The sequence below is a fragment of the Chiloscyllium plagiosum genome, chromosome 24 (assembly GCF_004010195.1).
Source record: "Chiloscyllium plagiosum isolate BGI_BamShark_2017 chromosome 24, ASM401019v2, whole genome shotgun sequence".
NCBI classification, from domain to species: domain Eukaryota; kingdom Metazoa; phylum Chordata; class Chondrichthyes; order Orectolobiformes; family Hemiscylliidae; genus Chiloscyllium; species Chiloscyllium plagiosum.
In genome coordinates, this window is record NC_057733.1 from 36,214,514 (window position 1) to 36,232,687 (window position 18,174).

Genomic DNA, 18,174 nt, shown 5'->3' on the forward strand with positions numbered 1-18,174 from the left:
AAACGCCATGTGGAAAAAATAGTTGAGATCGTTTATAACTTTTATTATCTGCAATTCTTTGGATAAATGGCAATAGCTATTTGCTATTAAAGAATGAGTCCACTGCAACCAATGCAACGGAAAGTTCTGGCACTGTTTTCAGTCCATCAGGGGAACAATAATAGCAAACTGAATTTGCATAGTATTTGGCTGCATTAAAGAAAACTCACATATAGATATAACCAAAATGTGTTGTGCCAGAAAGGTTGAAGAAATGGATTTGAGGAGGTTTTAAAGGTAAAGAGATGGAGAAATGGAAATATTTAGCAACTGAGTTCTCTACAGAATAGCCAAGGTGGCTATAGATACCAAATTTATGAAATTCTCTACTCCAGAGAGCTGTGAAAACTCAGTCATTGAGTATGTTTAAGGTAGAGACTGACAAATTTGTGATTACCAATAGCACACAGAATTATAGGTTTAGTGTGGATAAAAGGCATTGAAGTATTCAATTAGGCATGATTGTACTAAATTGCAGAGCTGAGTCAACAGGCTGAATGGTCCACTCCTACGCCCATGTTTCTACCAAGAACAGGGGGACATGCAAAATACTAAATTTAGAAGAATAGGGCATTAAGGAGAAGAATTCCTATAATAGAGAACGATATAATTTTTCAATTTAATGTGATGTTATTTACAGAAACAGTGCATGTAGTGAATGTGGTTGATCAGTAGATCTGATTTCTTGAAAGAGAGGATATTAGCAACAGAGAATTGGACAAATAAAATGAGTGAAAAATGAGAGAACACCAAAGATAATATTGATATGATCTAGTTGGAGGTGACACAGTCATGTATAAGAATTTCAATAGTATAAATTTGAGGAAGGTTGGATACAGGCCATCTTGAAGAAGTTAAAGGAAGCAATCTGGTGTAATGTATCATCCAAATGACAGCACTTCGACAAAGAAGCATGTTCTCAGTATTGCACACGAATCAGATATACTACAGATACACTCCAACAGCAATGCACAACTGAATAATAAGTTTTATTTTGCTTTCTGTCACTATTATGCAAAAATAGTAATTGTCAAAACGATAAAAAAAGTACAAAATCTGTGATTCTTCATGTGCTCCCTTTAGATTTCTGTAAAGCACCTGTAGCATTCAAGTTGAAGGCAATTGCAAAATTCACAATGCCTAGTAATATCATTTTACTGTCACTGCACATCAGTGTGGAAGAGGTGACACACTTCAGTTGGGACCATCATGATCGGGAAATTGAAGGTAATTTTGAAAATTTTATTACTTTTTGTGTACTTTTTATCCTTAATATGTGAACAATATAGACAATAAAAGGATTTGACCACCTGCTACAAAGTAGCAGTGCAATGTCAGGGTTTCTTTGTTTCAAATATGCTTGGAAACGATGTAAACTTTTCACAATAAGGTGTAAACTTTCATATTCGTAAATCAACATGTGCAACAATATTACTCTATCTTGGTGACCGAGAAACCTCTTATGGTTGTGAGTAAAATGGTTTTTAAAAGCTTATTTTAAAGAGAAAGAAGCACTTAGACTCAAACTTTACTGCCAGAACTTTACAACGACTGAGACAGGAACATAATAAATGAGTGATAATGTTTGATCTTAACTCCGGGAAACTGTTGGTCTTCTTTGGCAGTCAGAGATTTGATGGAGCTGTCATTGTTAAGGGGTGTTTTTGTTCGTCTGGCTGAGTTAAATAAGTTAAATAAGTCTTGGGGAAAGAATCCACATCACAACACTCGGGTGCATTTTATCTGTGATGGCATTGAGAAAAACGGCTTGTTAGATTTGGCACGGATTTTCTGTCTGGTTTGGGAAGTTACGTGACTGTGCTCGGAGTGTTTATCCTTTGTCTCACTCGCCTTCTGATCGATCGCAAGGGGCTGGCGGCATCAAAAGGGTTAATACGGCGTCGGCAGCGGCGGCTCCATTCTTAACGTTCTCCCAATTCACCTGGCAACCGCTGACCCGTGCCTAGCAACGGTCAGGCCAGGCAGGAGCCGATTGGTCAGTTGGGGATGTTGATGACGTCACGGTCCGCGGCCGGAGTGACGGGTGAAGGGGAGGAGGAGAACGCGCGAGCACAAAGTGGAGCAGCTCGCGGGGATGGAGGAGCTGAGCGCTGTGGGAGAGCAAGTTTTCGCAGCGGAATGTATTCTGAGGAAAAGGCTGAGGAAGGTCTGGGGAAAGAAAGAGAGATGCAAAACAAAAGAGCACTCGGTGCAATTTTGCAGATGAGGCTCACGCGCGGCGGCGATGTTGCAGAGGGGTTTTAATTCGTATTGATCATTGGGGGTTGGGGGTAGTGGGTAGTGGCGGTGGTAACGGGACTGACTTGTTTTTTTTCCCCCTCCCCCGCAGGGGAAGCTGGAGTACTTGGTGAAGTGGAGAGGATGGTCTTCCAAGTGAGTGGCACCAGGTTTTAACAATACCATAGCAGCAGCAGCGTGCATGCTCCCAACTCCAGCAACGAGCTGGTTTGAAAGCTTCTTCCTTTGTTCCCCCCCCCCCCCCCGCATCCTATTTCTTCTCATCACTTCCATTCAAAACTAAACATAACGTATTCTATTTCCCCTCTACTTTGTTTCATGATACTATAGTGACATCTTTTTGTTTTGTTTCCCTGCCACCTCCACCATTAAATCTTTAATTGTAGATTTTGTGTTTTCCATTGTTTAATATATCTTGGTTTCTCTTTTTAAAAAGTGCTACTTTCATCCAATAATCTATATTCTTGCAGTGTCTTAATTGGGCATATACAATGTTGTTTGTAACTTAAATTCTGGCCTGGTTTCACTTTTTTTTAGATTGGTAAGACCTTTATTTATATCTTTTATTTCTCTCAACTGTTTTATTTAGTCTCTTGAGGCAATATTTTACATCTTTACAAAGGTTATTGTGATGGTGTGATATTTATAAAATGACTGACTGTGGGTTTACAGAATATATTGTTCAAATAAGGTTGATTTTTAAAAAAAATTTGGTTATCATATAAAATTGTGTATATCTATTAATAGCTTAATATTTGACTTTATTTTAACTTTAAAGTTGTAGAAATTTCTAGGATGGATCGTTACATCTAACGAGTGTGCATCTGCTGTTTTGTTTGGGGAGGGTGGAAGGGAGAGAAGGCAAGTGTACTAACCTTTTTTTTGTATTGATACAATCAGGTGGCTTCACAATAACAATCTGTTCCCTGTTCTGCAATTTACTTACCCTCCATCTGTGCACCATTCTTCTCCTTCACCCCCACTCCCAACCCTGACAAAAGTGCACCTTTTTTCTGCATTAACCAAAGTGCAAAGTTATGATAAAGTCTTTACTCCTGTTTTTACAGAGTACTGGACTTGAGTTTTAATGAGTTGCAAACAAAAGTATAAAAATGACCTAAGGTCTTGCAAGCAGTAACAGGACTTGCCTTGCCATCCTTTTGCTTGATGTTTATGGCTGAGAGGCTGGGGGTTTGAAGAATCAAGTCCAAGAAGACAAAAATGAAGTTGTGTGCGATATTGTAGGCACAAACCCAGATTTTTTTGCACTAAACTTGATTTTTTTTTTGCCATCTCAGCCAAGCAGAATAATGAGAAATAATTTTCAGAACTAGTGCACACCATTGATTTATGTTGGTGTTGTGAGGACAAGACTTGGGTTTAAGATGCAAAAGAAATGGAATCTTGGTTGAAACATTCCATTGTTAACTAACCTCAGGCCACTTTCTAGCAGCCATTTATCAATTTGCTAGCAACATTATCCGTGCGCTACAATTCCTTGTGTATTTCTCTACTCTTTTATCTAGCTCTGTATAATCTTTCGCATTCCTTTCCTGTTCAAATGATTGCTTCTTAATCTAAAGTATTAAAGACAATTTATTTCTTTTAGACATAGTTGATTCTACTTCATGAATTAGTGGTGAATTTTTTAAAAATGTGAAAATCACTTAACATTTCACAATCTAGGCTTTTCTAAAGTCTTGCTCTAAGGCAATTTCTTTCTTTGAAGAGGAATGATTTTACAGTACAACTGTTTGGGAAAGATAAAACTACATACTATAACATGCTTTATTACATTTTAGTAGAGGTAGGAAATTGTTTAACAAACTAAGATCTTATTTGGATCTTGTCACCAATGTACAAAATGCAGTCTTTTTTTTTTTGCTTTCCTCATTTGAAGTAAAATTATTCTAAAAGGATTTTAAATTATTTTTAAATTTTAATTTAAAATTTTCACTAAACAAACAACAACAAAAATAGCCACCCTCAACTGTTGTTTTCTAAAGATTGACCAGATTTGATTCTTGGGGTATGAAATTGGGCCTATGATCTCAAGGAACCTATAAGGATATAAAATGCTTACAGTACTCTACAGAATAGATCAAGGAAGGGTACATTATTGTTTAAGTGGAGGGGTCCTAGTGTCTAGAGGCAGGGATGTAATCTCTGAATACTAGCTGGGTATTTGGGACTGAGATGAGAAGGCACGTGTTTGTCTTTCTGTGGCAGTGAACCCTCTAAGCTGTGCATCCACTCTGAGTTCCATGTGTTCTAATTTGCATGCTGACACATTGAATTTTGGTTTCAGCAGGTGCTGCTGCACATGGATCCTCCTCTTCTCCCCCACTCACCCCAAAAAAAGTCATGTGCTGAGTTAAATTCATGGCAATGAATGAATGATTGATCTTAGAAATTCTCTACCAGAGGGCTGTGCAAGCTCAGTCATTAAGTTCAAGATTGAGATTGATTGACAGATTTTCAGATGTCAAAGATATCAAGGGGTATAGGCATGGTGAAGGAAAGTGACATTGAGGAAAGACATCAGCCATGATCTATTTGAAAGGCAGATTCAGCTTGAGGTATCAAATGGCCTAACTGTTCCTATTTCATATGTACCTATGTATTTCTTTTTTTTGCACAGGATAAGTGGAGGAATTAATTCCTCGCATTCAGTTGTATGGATGCGATGCATTAACAGTGTTATTTTATACTAATACTGAAGTCAAGTGTTGTATTTTTACTTCAAAACTGCTCCTGTGATTGTGAAATCTGTGGCCTTAACATTTTTTTTCATGATAAGGGTGTCACTGGCTCGACAACATTTGCTGCCCATCCTTAATTGCCAGAGGGCAGTTGAGAGTCAACTGCACTGCTGTGGGTCTAGAGTCACATGTAGGTCAGACTAGGGAAGGATGGCAGTTCCCTTCCTTAAAGGACGTTAGTGAACCAGATGGGTTTTTGTGACAATCTATTCATGGTCATCATTAGATTCTTAATTTCAGATATTTTGTTGAATTCAAACTCTATCTGCCATGATGAGCTTCAAATCCTTGAATCAAACCATGCATGTGATTGTCATCGTTTTACTCAGCTGCTTTAGAGTCATGGAGAATTGAAAGCAGATTGTCACATTTTAAAATATTCTTGCAGGTTGAGAATTGGATGCAAAGTTGGCTTAAGGGCAGGAGATGGTGATGGCGGAGGGTTCCTTTTTGAACTGGAGGTATGTGACCAGCAGAGTTCCACAGGAATTGGTGCTGGGCCCCCTCTTGTTTATCATTATATAAATGATTTAGAAATCATGGTAAGTTTGTGGACATCAAAATTGATCTAGTGGAAACTGAAGAAGGTTACCTAACACTATGAAGAGATTGGGTCAATGGGCTGAGGACTGGCAGATGGAGTTTAATTTGGATAAATGAGATATGCATTTTGGCAAAACAAACAAGGGTGGAACTTGTATAATTAAAAGTAAGGCCTTAGGTAGTGTTGTAGAGCAGAGGACTACAGGTTCCAGTACATAATTCTTTTGAAGTTTGTGTCACATAGATAGGATGGTTAAGAAGGTGTTTAGCGCACTTGCCTTCAATGTCTGTGAGTATAGCAGTTGGGACTGCCCTGCTATAGGAAAGCTATTATTAAGCTAGGAGGGTTCAGAAAACATGTTTACCAGGTTATTGTCAGGAATGGAGGGTCTGAGTTTTAAAGAGAGGCTGGGTAGAATAGTAGGAGGTTGAGTGGTGACCTTACAGAAGTTTACAAAATCGTGACGGATATAGAAAAGGTGAATGGCAAGTGTCTCTTCCCTTTGGTGAGAGATTTCAAGACTAGGGGGCATATTTTTCAGGTTAGAGGAGAATGTTTTCTTTTAAAAAAAAAAGACACGAGGGCAACTTTTACACACTGGTTTTTGTATGGAGGGGTGGATGTGGGTACTGTTACAACGATTAAAAGACATTCAGGTAAGTACCTGAATAAGAAATGTTTGGAGGGATACAGGCCAAGTGCAGGCAGGTAGAACTGCAGAAGAACCTTAATTATCCAAGTATCAATTATCTGAATACCTGATTATCCGAAGGAGATCTTGAGGTCCTGATAGAAACATTACATCAAAGATGTGTTTCCAACACTGATGGTGTCTTTTGTTTACAATGATTAAACAGGCACCATTTCCAAATGACTGACTGCCCACCCTCTCTCTCACCCCACACTTTCCCTGGACTTCTACACAGGGGTGTACCCTAAAACCCCTTCTCCAGATTAGTGGGCGGCACAGTAGCACAGTTGTTAGCACTGCTGCCTCACAGCGCCAGAGACCCGGGTTCAATTCCCGCCTCAGGCGACTGTCTGTGTGGAATTTGCACATTCTCCCCATGTCTGCGTGGGTTTCCTCTGGGTGCTCCAGTTTCCTCCCTCATTCCAAAAATGTGCAGGTTAAGTGAATTGGCCAGGCTAAATTGCCTGTAGTGTTAGGTGAAGGAGTGAATGTAGGGGAATGGGTCTGGGTGGGTTGCGCTTCGGCGGGTCGGTGTGGACTTGTTGGGTCAAAGGGCCTGTTTCTGCACTGGAAGTAATCTAATCTAATCTGTCCAACATTGTCCTGTACAAGGCAAAAGTGGAACCTGCCAAAAAGTTTGTGTGTATGTGCTATTTGGAGACTCCTTTTTTTTCCCCCAAAAAAGGCTGCAACAGCAAGCAGTCTTGTTGTTGATGTCTAGTCCAGCTGCTTTGGGGTGGGCGAGGGGGTGGTGGGTGGGGGCTCATGCAGTGTGCTGCTACCTCGTCTCCTGAACAGGGAGCAGACTTTTTTAAAAAACCTCTGAGCCCCAGAGGAAAGGCAATTAATCTGTTAATGGAATAATCAATTATCTAAACGAAATAATGCCTGCCCATCTCATTCTGATAATCTAAGTTCCTCTATTTAGTTTGGGATTATGGTCAGCATGGACTAGTTGAAGCGAAACATCTGTTTCCGTGCTGTATGACTGATTCTCTGTCAAATTGATGCCTGATAAATCAAGAGACAGTTACAAATCAGCATCACTAAAATTTAAGTGCTTTCCTTAAAGATCAAGATATTTGGGGAGAAATAAGTTGTGCAGTTCATCTGAAGTCATTTTTGGATATTAATACTTTTAGATAGAAACTGTACACTGCTCTGGGTGAGCAGCACCACAAGGTCAGTTCATTTAGGTGGATAGATGGTGACATAGAATAATAGCAACAGTGTGGGATCCTCAGCTGGCTAAGATAGGATGAGGACAGTTGGTCCAAAGAACTATCATGATATTGTGGCATAGACTATGATTAGCAAACATTAGATAACAAAGATGGTATAATGGAGTGTGAGATCACAATCTTTAATACTCAAAATGCTTATCTGGGAGGGGGCAGTTTTGATTTGAGCCAAGTTCTCTATCTTTTCCTAGCAAGAAAATGTCTACTCGGTTTGGACATCAGATGAGCGGAACATAATATGAAAAGTATGAGGGCCAACAGGGATGGGGTTACATCTGCAAGAATTGTTACTGTGCATGAAGTTATTTAATATCTCAAATCGTATGAATTATAGGCCACTTTCATCTTGCTATCGTTGCCTGTTCTGGCCTTCACATCGATGTGACTCACTCTTAATTGCTTTCTGAATTGGCCTAGCAAACACTCCATTCAAAGGCAATTAAACTGGATAGGCAACAAATGCCACCTTTGCCATTGCCCACATGACAAGCTGATTTTTCCCAATTTCTCTACTGTCAAAGTAAAATATAGTAGATACTGGAAATGTGAAATTTAATAAATGCGAATTAATGTTTATGTTTCAGATCATAACATTTCATCAGAATTACCTGAAACATTAACTCAATTTCTTTCCATAGTTGCTGTCTGACCTGCTGAGTAGTCACAACATTTTGTTTTTATTTCACATTTTTTGCTCGCCAGTTTCACTATCTTCAACCGTGTGATAATCTATGAATCCTGGTACAAACCAACAACTGGAAGTTTTGCTTACGTAATTTTAAGAAACCTTCGCAAACCTATGCTGTCCCCTGAGTAGACCTCAAAAAAAAAAATTGCGTGTAATCTCCGATGAAGGAATTACAGAACATTATCCCATCATGGAGTCAACTAAGATCATTATGGAAATGTACTGAAGCCCTCATAAATTTCACTTTTATATGGAAAAATATCAGAGCAAACTTTCGTTCAAAATTTTTTAGTGTTGTGCTCTATTGCATTTTCAGATTTTTTTTTTATTTGGATGAGAGGCTCTCTGCTTGTGAAGGGAGATGCAATAAGATCCCAGAGCATTATTTGAAGAAAAGAATTCTCCTAGTGCTTTCCCCTCCGCGTTCAAACAGATTTGATTGGTGCTATTTCCAAGACCAGTGTAGAGAATGAGGTGTATTTGTCAACAGTGAAACAGTGCAGAAGTTATTAATTGGCAGTAAAGCACTTTGGGAAATGAAAGGAGCTATAAAAACTTTTATGCAGCACAATAATTTGGTTCTTGAATCTCTTTCTTCTCCTCCTCCTTCCCCCCCCCCCCCACCCCAAGCATGTTCCAACATTGCTTGTGACATCAGAAGAAAATGAATTCAGCCTCTTTTGCTTATCTGGTAACAACTTGGAGTACTGAGACCTAGGAAAATAAAACTGGTTGTACATAAATAAAATATAATGATATATGACTGAACCTACATTTTTTTTTAAAACAAAGTTGACATTTGTTTTGCCTTTTTATTCATTCAATTTGCTTTTTTGCTTTCTTTTTGCTGTTGCTTCCTTATTTTCTAATCTATGTGGCAAGATTGTTTCTGTTTCCGAACTGTTACACTCTGCCTTCTCTTCAGCCTGAATCTGCAATTTTTTTCTTACCCAGAGTGGTGCAGAGCTGAAGGTTACTTTGTTGCATGCTCCTGAAGTCGTCTCCTCCACCTTTCATTCCATGACAGTAGAACAAGAAAGAAAAATAAATATTTCCTCCACACAGTGAATAGTCAGCTCTAGGCCTGTCTGGTTTACCGTATCTCTAAATAGTTGCTGGTATCACTCTGCAGGAAAACCTGAGACTTCAGTTGGGCAATTGCAATGGATGCAAAAGATGACTGCAGGGTCCTAGTGCTTGCAGATGTTTAAAGAACTTGCAGCAGGCCGATGTTGTACTCTGTCTTTATCTGAAGTCCTTTTCAAAATGCTTGTAACAGAGTGCTCTCATGTATTTCTAATTCATAGATTACAGGACAAAAGAAAAACTAAATGACTTGAGGCACTTTTATTTTCCCATCACATCTGTCACTGTACTTAATTTATTTTTTCATGTTTACAGATTTCTATATTTTTCACTTTGTTCCAATCTTACATTATCTTTGTAACTGAAGAGAGAAAAGTTGTTCATTTATGTAATACTTTTTCCAACCTCACATGTCTCAGTGTACTGTGTTGCTGGGGATGCATTCTTGAAGTATAATCATTGTTGTACTGATTGAAGTACCACACAATTATCAGTCTGAGTAATAAATGTCATAATGTGAAATATATTTTGCAGCCATTCAAGGTGATTCAAAAATTTTAAAAGATGAGCAATAAATGCTGGCTCTCACAGCATGCCCACTGAAGAGTGCATTTGTTAAAAATTGTGAAAGCTTAGTTTCTGTTAATATTAAGGCAACAATGAAACATTTTAAAGATTTTATCGAAGTACGAGTGCCTTTTATTAAGTGTTGAGCAACATAAATAAGGGAAATGTTTTTCTATATCACTTCTTTGCCACAAATTTGCTGGTGACTGTGTTGTGTGAAAATTATGCTTTAGTTAATTTTAAGTAATAACTTCCTTGTCAATGCAGTTCTTAGCTTTGACCTTTTTATCTGTTGACGATTTTTTAAAATTAATTGAGTTAACACTATTGTTGAATGCTGCTTTGCTTTTTATCAATGGGCCATATAAAAGTTTATTTAATGTAATTCTCCAGATTCAGGATTAAACTCTGAAACAGTGCCAGGTCACTTATAAAATGGATGAAATATACTTTATTTAAACAGTTCAAAATTATAACTTGTAAACATAGCAAGGTTGAACATTCAGCCAAACTTTAAAGTCTCTGCTTTGGTCAGGTTAGATCTAATTCAAAACTGTGTTTAATGTGTTTTCTCTTAACATGAAAGGTAATCTGTCATTTCAATATTAGGAAGACTTTTAAAGGTTAAAACAAATCTATTTGACTTAGGTCTTGTTGCCAATTTTCAGTGCCAGCTGAAGCAAAAGTGTACAGTACCTCATAAGCAGGCGAAAGGCAGAAATATCAATAAGTTTGCACTTGATTTTACAGCATAAATCATGAACATTATTTCTGTATCTTAGAATCTAGTGCGAAGTTACATTTTCCTTTATCTTGTTAATGATATGTTGTTTTTCTGATTAGACATAATAGCTGGGAGCCAGAAGAAAATATTCTTGATCCCCGGCTCCTGCTAGCTTTTCAAAGAAGGTAGGAATGTTTAAATGTTGTTTTCTTCCATTTAATTCCATAACTCTTCTATACCCAAGGCAAGGCAGTGAGTAGCCCACCTGTGTCTTCTACTAATTTTGATGTTCACTTAACTACCTAGAAGCTTAAAAGCACAAATGCCTCTCCCAAGTTTTGATTTTTTTTTTGCTCCACTAGTTTATTTTGAGTTTGAGCAGTGCACTTAGGTTACTAATAGTCATGTGAATATTGTCTGAGAGTAAGGATGGATACTTTTGTTTATTGCAGCCAACAAGAGAAAGAACTGCAGAATCGGAAACGAGGCAAGAGGCCTAGGGGCAGACCAAGAAAACATGTGGTATGATGGCTTTTTTCTTTGTTTTATGTCAGACTAATAGTGCAAAGTGTATTTCTTGTTTTCAGTGACTCTGGTGATTTAAATTGGCTCCAGTCAAATTAGAATTACAAGCAAGCCATTTTTGGAATACCACAGAGAATGAGTGTTACTTGAATTTATAACCATCTGTTTTAAAGAGGTTAATCACTTGGATAAATAACAAACGTGCAAGAGCAACCCATGCCAATTTCAAATCTTGTCCTGAGTCGTAAAGAGCCTTATTATAAATATTTAATGACAAATTCCCTAGAGTTGGATTTTAGGAAAACTAGAACCTCCTGTTGTTAGTTGTCTTTTAGTTTGGGTATCAGTCAGCCATGTCTGCTTAGGCTTTGATGGAATCATTTCATGTGGAAAATAACAATTACTCGTTTATTTAAAATACAAGTTGTTTGCTTAGTGGTCAATGTAATTGTTTGTTCCTTTTTCTAAAAGACAAGCTTAAAGTAATATCTGATCAAAAAAAAATTGTGTAATGTTTGGTAAAGTGAAAATTCCATTGTGATTTCCTAGCCATCTATAACTGAGCCTATAATGTGTTTGTAGCCCTTGTGTGGGTTTCATTTCTTTTATGTTGGTAGTGAAATGGGCAGGTATATTGCAGAGAAATGTGGAATGATACATTTTGAAAGGAACACTAAAGAGTCATTTTATAAATTCATATTAAACTTCCAGAGACCAAAAGCTTTGATTTTAGGCACACAGAATTTTGAAGGTGACAGGATAAGTTTTTAGAGCTCCAACTGAAATCCATGGCTTTATTATAGAGACAGGTTTAGCAAAGCTTGCTTGGTTCTTTCTATAATTTATTGGCTAGGCTTCAAATTGATTGAGTATTAGATACTAGGGATAAGGAACTTCAGTTATTTGGAAAAAGAAGAAACAAGAAAAGGTTAAGGTTAATAGTTACCCAAAACCCAGAGCAAATACAGAAACCATTTCCACTATTAGACAGTTAGTATCTGGAGGACACCAATTCATAATTTTAAAAAGAACTACTTAACACAGTGAGAAGTTGTGATTGGTTATGTACCTCTTGCACGATAGTGGGAGAAGACTTCTAAACTTTAATTAGGAAGTTGACTATATATTTGGAAATGTTTGGACAATACAGAAAGACTGGGGAATGAAACTAATTGAATCGACTCTTTTAAACAGCTGACATAAGCACAATAGGGAAAATATCAGCCTTTTATGTTCTACAATGAACTGCATTACAGTGGCCAAAGTTTCTTTGTTTTAATTTTCAGTGCTTTTGAAAGTATTACGAAGCTGCAACAGTGGTATATACCTGGCGATATGGAAACAGATATGTCCTGTCAGAACAAATACAACCCAACCAATTCCCACCCTATCTGTCTACTCTTGACTATGAGCAAAGTGATGAAGGGTGCCTTCGACAGTGCTATAAAGTAACTCCTGCTTACAATAACTTGCTGGTGATTTTGGGCTGTGCCAGACCACTTCATTCTTAACCTCATTTAAAGCCTGAGTCTCAATGGCACAAAAGAGTTGAACTCCAGAGGTGAGAGTGACTGTACTTGACATCAGGATAGTATTTGACAAAGTGCAGCATCAAAGAGCTCTATCAAACTGAGTCAGTGGGGATCTGGGAGAAAACTCTCCACTAGCTGACCTTATATCTACCACAAAGGAAGATGGTTGTGATTATTTTTTGATCATTTCAGTCCCAGGCCATTACTGCAATAATTTTTCAGGGTAGTGATCTAGCCCCAACAGTTTTCAGCTGTTTAACTTTCCAACTGTCATAATGTGTCAGAGATAGTGATGTTTGCACAATTTTCAGCAATGTTCCTAACTCTTCAGATAGCAAAGCAGTCAATTTCAATATCAGCCCCAGCCTGAATGTAGTCCAGTTTTTGCAGCATAAGTAGCAGTTAACATTTGCAGTGCACAAGTCCCGGGCAACAGCCATCTCCAAGAGGATGTAACTGTCGCCCAATGATTTTCAATGGCACTACCATAACTGAATCTAGTATGATAACATTGAGGTTTACCATTGATCTACAATTGAACTGGACCAAGCATCTAAACACTGGTGACAGAACCAGGTGAGTGGAATGGGGTTCTGGTGCAAGTAACTCATTTCATGTCTTTTTCAATGCCTGTCTGGGACTCAGTCATCTTTGATTTGCCAGGGAGAAGTCAAAACAAAAATTGAGAATATCATATGAGGTTATGCATTTCAGAAGGAAAAATAGAGCTGAATATTATTTAAATGGATAAAGACTGCTGAAAGCTCCAGCACAGAGGGCTTTGGGACTCCTTGTCCACAAATCACAAGCTCGCATCCAAGTGTATTGGGTAATAGGGAAAGCAGAGGTAATCTGTGTTGCTGGAAAAGCGCAGCAGGTCAAGCAGCATCCAAGGAGCAGGAGAATCGACGTTTCGGGCATTCCTGAAGAAGGACTCATGCCCGAAACATCGATTCTCCTGCTCCTTGGATGCTGCCTGACCTGCTGTGCTTTTCCAGCAACACATTTTCAAAGCAGAGGTAATGTTTAGTTTTATTTCTAAGGAAGTTAAAGTATAAAATACTTGCTAAAACTGTACAACATTAGTCCGATCACCGTTGATATGCAGTGAATAACTTACTGTCCCTTATCTAAGGTAAGATATACTGGCATTGGAGGCAGTCCAGAGAACTTTTACCAGGTTTGGAAAGGCCCTCTTATGAGGAGAGGTTGATTCTTATTGGAACATAAAAGAATAAATGATAACTTTATTGAAATATATGTAGTCTTTAGGGGACTTGACTGGGTAGATGCACTAAAATTGTTCTCTCTCCTCTAGGATAAGAGGGCATAATCTGCGAATAAAGGGTTACACATTTAAGACAGATGAGGAATTGAAGGTAGTGAATCTGTGCAATTCTTTATTACAAAAGGCTGACCAGTATATCGAAGGCTGAGACTGATTTTTAACCAGCAAAGGAATCTGATTATAGGTAGAGGCAGAAAGCAAAGTTGAAGGTTATCAGATCAGACATGACCTCCATTGAATCGCAGAACAAACTTGATGGGCGGACTGACTGACCTTCTCTGTCTTAATTCTATGGAGTAACTGCATATTTTTTTTCCAAAGCAACTTGTTTAGTAGATTCTTTTTCTAAATTATGACCTACCTCTGAGGCAGGTAGAATCTGAACCCATGCCCTCTGGTCTAGAGATACTCCTGTACCATAAGCTGTATGAGCATATCACATTGTTCTTGAACTGATCAAAGTTCAATAAAATAAATGTTGGGCTGAATATTAAGGGGTCTGAGTGACATGGACTGTAATGAGACGGGTGGTAGAATCGGATGAGTTTTTGCAAAGAATTGGTGTGTTTTAGCTAGGCAGCAGCAAGTTGCCAATTAAGCGAGGATTATGGCAAGTTAGATGCCTTGTTAGCAGACTCTTTATAATATTCAGACTTCTACTTTGCCAAACTCTCCAAGCAAGCTGGACATCGAAAAAAGTGGATGTGGAAACAAGACCTGGTTCTTGTGGATTCAGCTTGTCGCTTGCTCCATGTTCCATTTGATCAAACTGCACCCAAGGCTATAATCCACAAGCATCATTGAACATGCCCCGTATCAAAGGACATTGGCAGACACCGATGCCAATCTCTTACTGCCATGATGTCATCTGTGGTGGGGAACTCTGAAAATAGACTGGCAAATAGCATTGGAAGGCTGCTGAAGGGGCCCAGCCACATCTGTGCTGCTAGCTTGCTCACTTAGTGGCCACCTATTTGCTTGCACCATCCATCCCTTGGTTTGTTGTGCAATTTAGCACAATTGCACAACCAGGCAGTTTGCCTCGCTATTCAGCAGTCCTCCATCATACAGCTTACTGTAAGGCAGTATCAATCTCACTTTTGCTCCATTTGCCATAAATATTGGGGAGTTGTGCTGTAAAGTCAGTCATACAGCACAGAAACTGACCATTCAATCCAACCAGTCTATGCCAACCATGATCCCAAAGCAAACTAATGCCATCTGCCTGCACTTGGTCCATATTCCTCAATATTTATTATTCTTGCACATATCCAAATGTATTTTAAACACTAACTGTGCCTGCATCTGCGATTTCTCTGGATGCTCATTCCACACACTAACCACACTGTTTCTAAAGCAAAAAAGTTGCCCCTCATATCTTTAAGTCCATAGAGGCACCCATCAGTCAAAGCATCCCAGCGCAGTACATCAAATATACCAGTCCAGGGTTTTAGCAATGGTCAGGCATCAATCTGTGTGATTACATTCCAGTGCTTTGTGCCTCTGTAATCCATTGAGTATGTCAGTTAGTCCTGTGGCTCCATAGCTAGTCTGAGCTTTACAGTGAATGGTTTTATGGAAATTTACAGCCAACAGTCTAGGGTCTCTGTACTTGTAGGAAGATGTGTGCATACAAATTTGGGATATGAGACAATTTGAGGCCACTGGAAGGACTTACTAGGAAGGGAATGTAGATATTCAGGGGCTCAGTGACATATTCAGGCAGAGGCTGCAAGACACTGGATGAGGAATGCTCACTGTTGCCTTTCATTTTGCTGGAAGCCAAAGTGTCATGGGAAAGAAAATGGCTGCACTCTTGCTAAGAGTGATTGGGGTAGCTGCTGACTCCTGTTAGGAAAGGGCTGCAGCACCCAGATGCCAGGGCTTTTTTTAAGGGAAAGGCACTGCACACTGATCCATGCACTCGAAATGACACAGACCTGCAGCATCCTAATCCTTAAATTTCCTAATCCATTATCCCACTTTGCCACAGCCTGAGGAGGGCCAAAGGTATGCATGTGACCTGATAGCCTGTGCATGCATTGTTCCTCTTTGCTTCCAGACAATGCCCTAGGCTCAGACCTCCATTCATTATCTGTGGCCTTGATTATGTCACCAAGTCATTCAGGCCCACACAGCGACTCTCAAAGACCAATGTAAGAGTAAATCAATGAAATTTACATAATGGATTATAAGTAATTTTGCACTTGTCATCTATACTGCTGAAGTGTTTTTAGTAGGTTATATTCCTCTTCTCCTTCCCACCATATGCTAATGTGCTTCCTGGTCCTACACCTGGGAGTGGAAGGAACCGGTTTGGCAGTGTTGCCCATGAAGGTTTTGTCGTGTCACTCTGGAGCATGTGTCTGAGTGGGCCAGACATACTAAGGCTCACTTTACCCTAGAAGTAATTTGACCCTCCTTGGTGTGAATTTCCAAGGGCAGAAAGGTCAGGCAGTGTTGAGCTGGAGGGCCTGGTTACCTTTGGACTGTTGAGAATAAACTTTTGAGCACCCTGTGTGATTCCTCCTCTGGCTAGATGCCTCTGTCACTACCCTGCCTCATTGTGAGAAAGGGGCACTGCAGTTTGCGCCAAGATCAATGGCTTGGATGCAAGTGTGAATGTATGAAATGACAGTGTGACACTCACCCTGGTGCAATGGAGAAGACCTTTCTACAGTAGTGCTGGCCATTCCTGTACACAGTGGAGACCATGCTGACCCAGGTGGTGGCAGGTCAGGTTCTCAGGCTCTGGTCGAGTGACTGTGTCCTCCAGCAAGAAGATCCCTTGACCAATACCTCTGGCTTCCTGTCAGAAAATTATGGTGCAATCTTCCCTTTTTCTGACACCTTCCAGAAATGTTGAGCAAGCAAGGCATCTCTCTAATGCATGTTCAAATACATAGCAACTTCTCACTTCTTTAAAGGTATCGTGGCCATGAGAGATGCTGGACTTTCAGTGGATATTTGCTGAGTGGTGAGTCAGGATAGGTAGTTAGTGAGGCTAATTTGATAAAATGCAGCGAACGATCTTGTTAGGCCTTGTGGTGAAGAGCTCTCAAAACATCAATGCAACTCTGATTTTTGCCAAAAAAAGCAAAGTTCAGCCCATTGGATTCTATTTAATGGATGAGAGTTGAACAAATATTGAAGAAATGGCAATGTTACTAGGACAGAATCCTGTAGCAACTTCACCATATAGGGATTCAAAGTAAGTGGCTCACTTTGAGGGCAACTCGACTGCAGCAGTGTTTGTGCGTGGAGCAGGCTGCGATAGGCTTGGAGTGGGGACCTTTCAGAAGTCCTGGAGCCATGTTTGGGACTTGGTGTTGAAAATGAGCTCTAAGTACTTTTGTTTTTACCTCAATGGCACAAGATTGTGGTGACAAAATGCTTTTCATTGTATCTCCTTAAACATATTTGACAGTAAATCATGCATTCATTTGTGCATGCATTCCAATGAACTTCCTGCATTACATACATGAATTTACAAAAGTTGCTTTGTGAACTGTTTCCTCTTTCTTTTTTTTTCTTTTTACAGATACTTTAGTCGTCAGTGAGAAGTTGCATATCGTGATTTAATTGTGTAATAGCGTCACAAATCATAGTATGAGGAGGTTTCTTTCACAATTTCTAACTTGCCCATCCTTAACCCATTTCTTTTTGTTTTTAAAACAAAAATGTATATTTCAGTTAGTGAGAAAAATCAACATGGATTTCAACATGTTCAGACCATTCATGCCTCTCTGAATTTCTTCCATCTTGGCTACTCCCTTAAAGTCTATCAAACCAGCAGACAAGGGAGGCGCAGTGGTAGTTTGGCGCACCGATCTTTACGCTGCTGAGGCTAAATGCCAGCTCGCGGACCCCTTCTCCTACTGCCCCCTTGACAATGACCCCACCTCCCACCACCAAACCATCTCCCAGACCATCCATAACCATCTCCTCAGGGGATCTCCCATCCACCGCCTCCAACCTCATTGTCCCACAACCCCGCACCGCCCGTTTCTACCTCCTGCCCAAATTCCACAAACCTGACTGCCCCAGCCGACCCATTGTCTCAGCCTGCTCCTGCCCCACCGAACTCATCTCTGCATACCTTGACACAGTCCTGTCCCCCTTCGTCCAAGAACTCCCCACCTACGTTCGGGACACCACCCACGCCCTCCACCTCCATGATTTTCCCTTCCCCGGTCCCCCCCAACGCCTTATCTTCACCATGGACATC

The 18,174-nt window shown here is 39.6% G+C and overlaps 1 protein-coding gene across 3 annotated transcripts in view; it reads left to right on the forward strand.

Annotated features, from left to right (window-relative positions):
• Positions 1–2,072: 2,072 nt before the first annotated feature.
• Positions 2,073–18,174, forward strand: part of cbx2 (chromobox homolog 2 (Drosophila Pc class)) — a 26,430-nt gene continuing 10,328 nt past the window's right edge. Inside the window, exons 1-4 of one of the 3 annotated variants that reach the window (XM_043714793.1) lie at positions 2,073–2,206; positions 2,390–2,433; positions 10,721–10,786; positions 11,054–11,123. In XM_043714793.1, the coding sequence (XP_043570728.1) occupies positions 2,135–2,206; positions 2,390–2,433; positions 10,721–10,786; positions 11,054–11,123 (252 nt within the window). In that variant the 5' untranslated portion in view covers positions 2,073–2,134. Of the gene's footprint in view, positions 2,207–2,389; positions 2,434–10,720; positions 10,787–11,053; positions 11,124–12,434; positions 13,235–13,976; positions 14,038–18,174 lie in introns of those variants that run through there. The other 2 variants (XM_043714795.1, XM_043714794.1) reach the window with 2 other exon arrangements.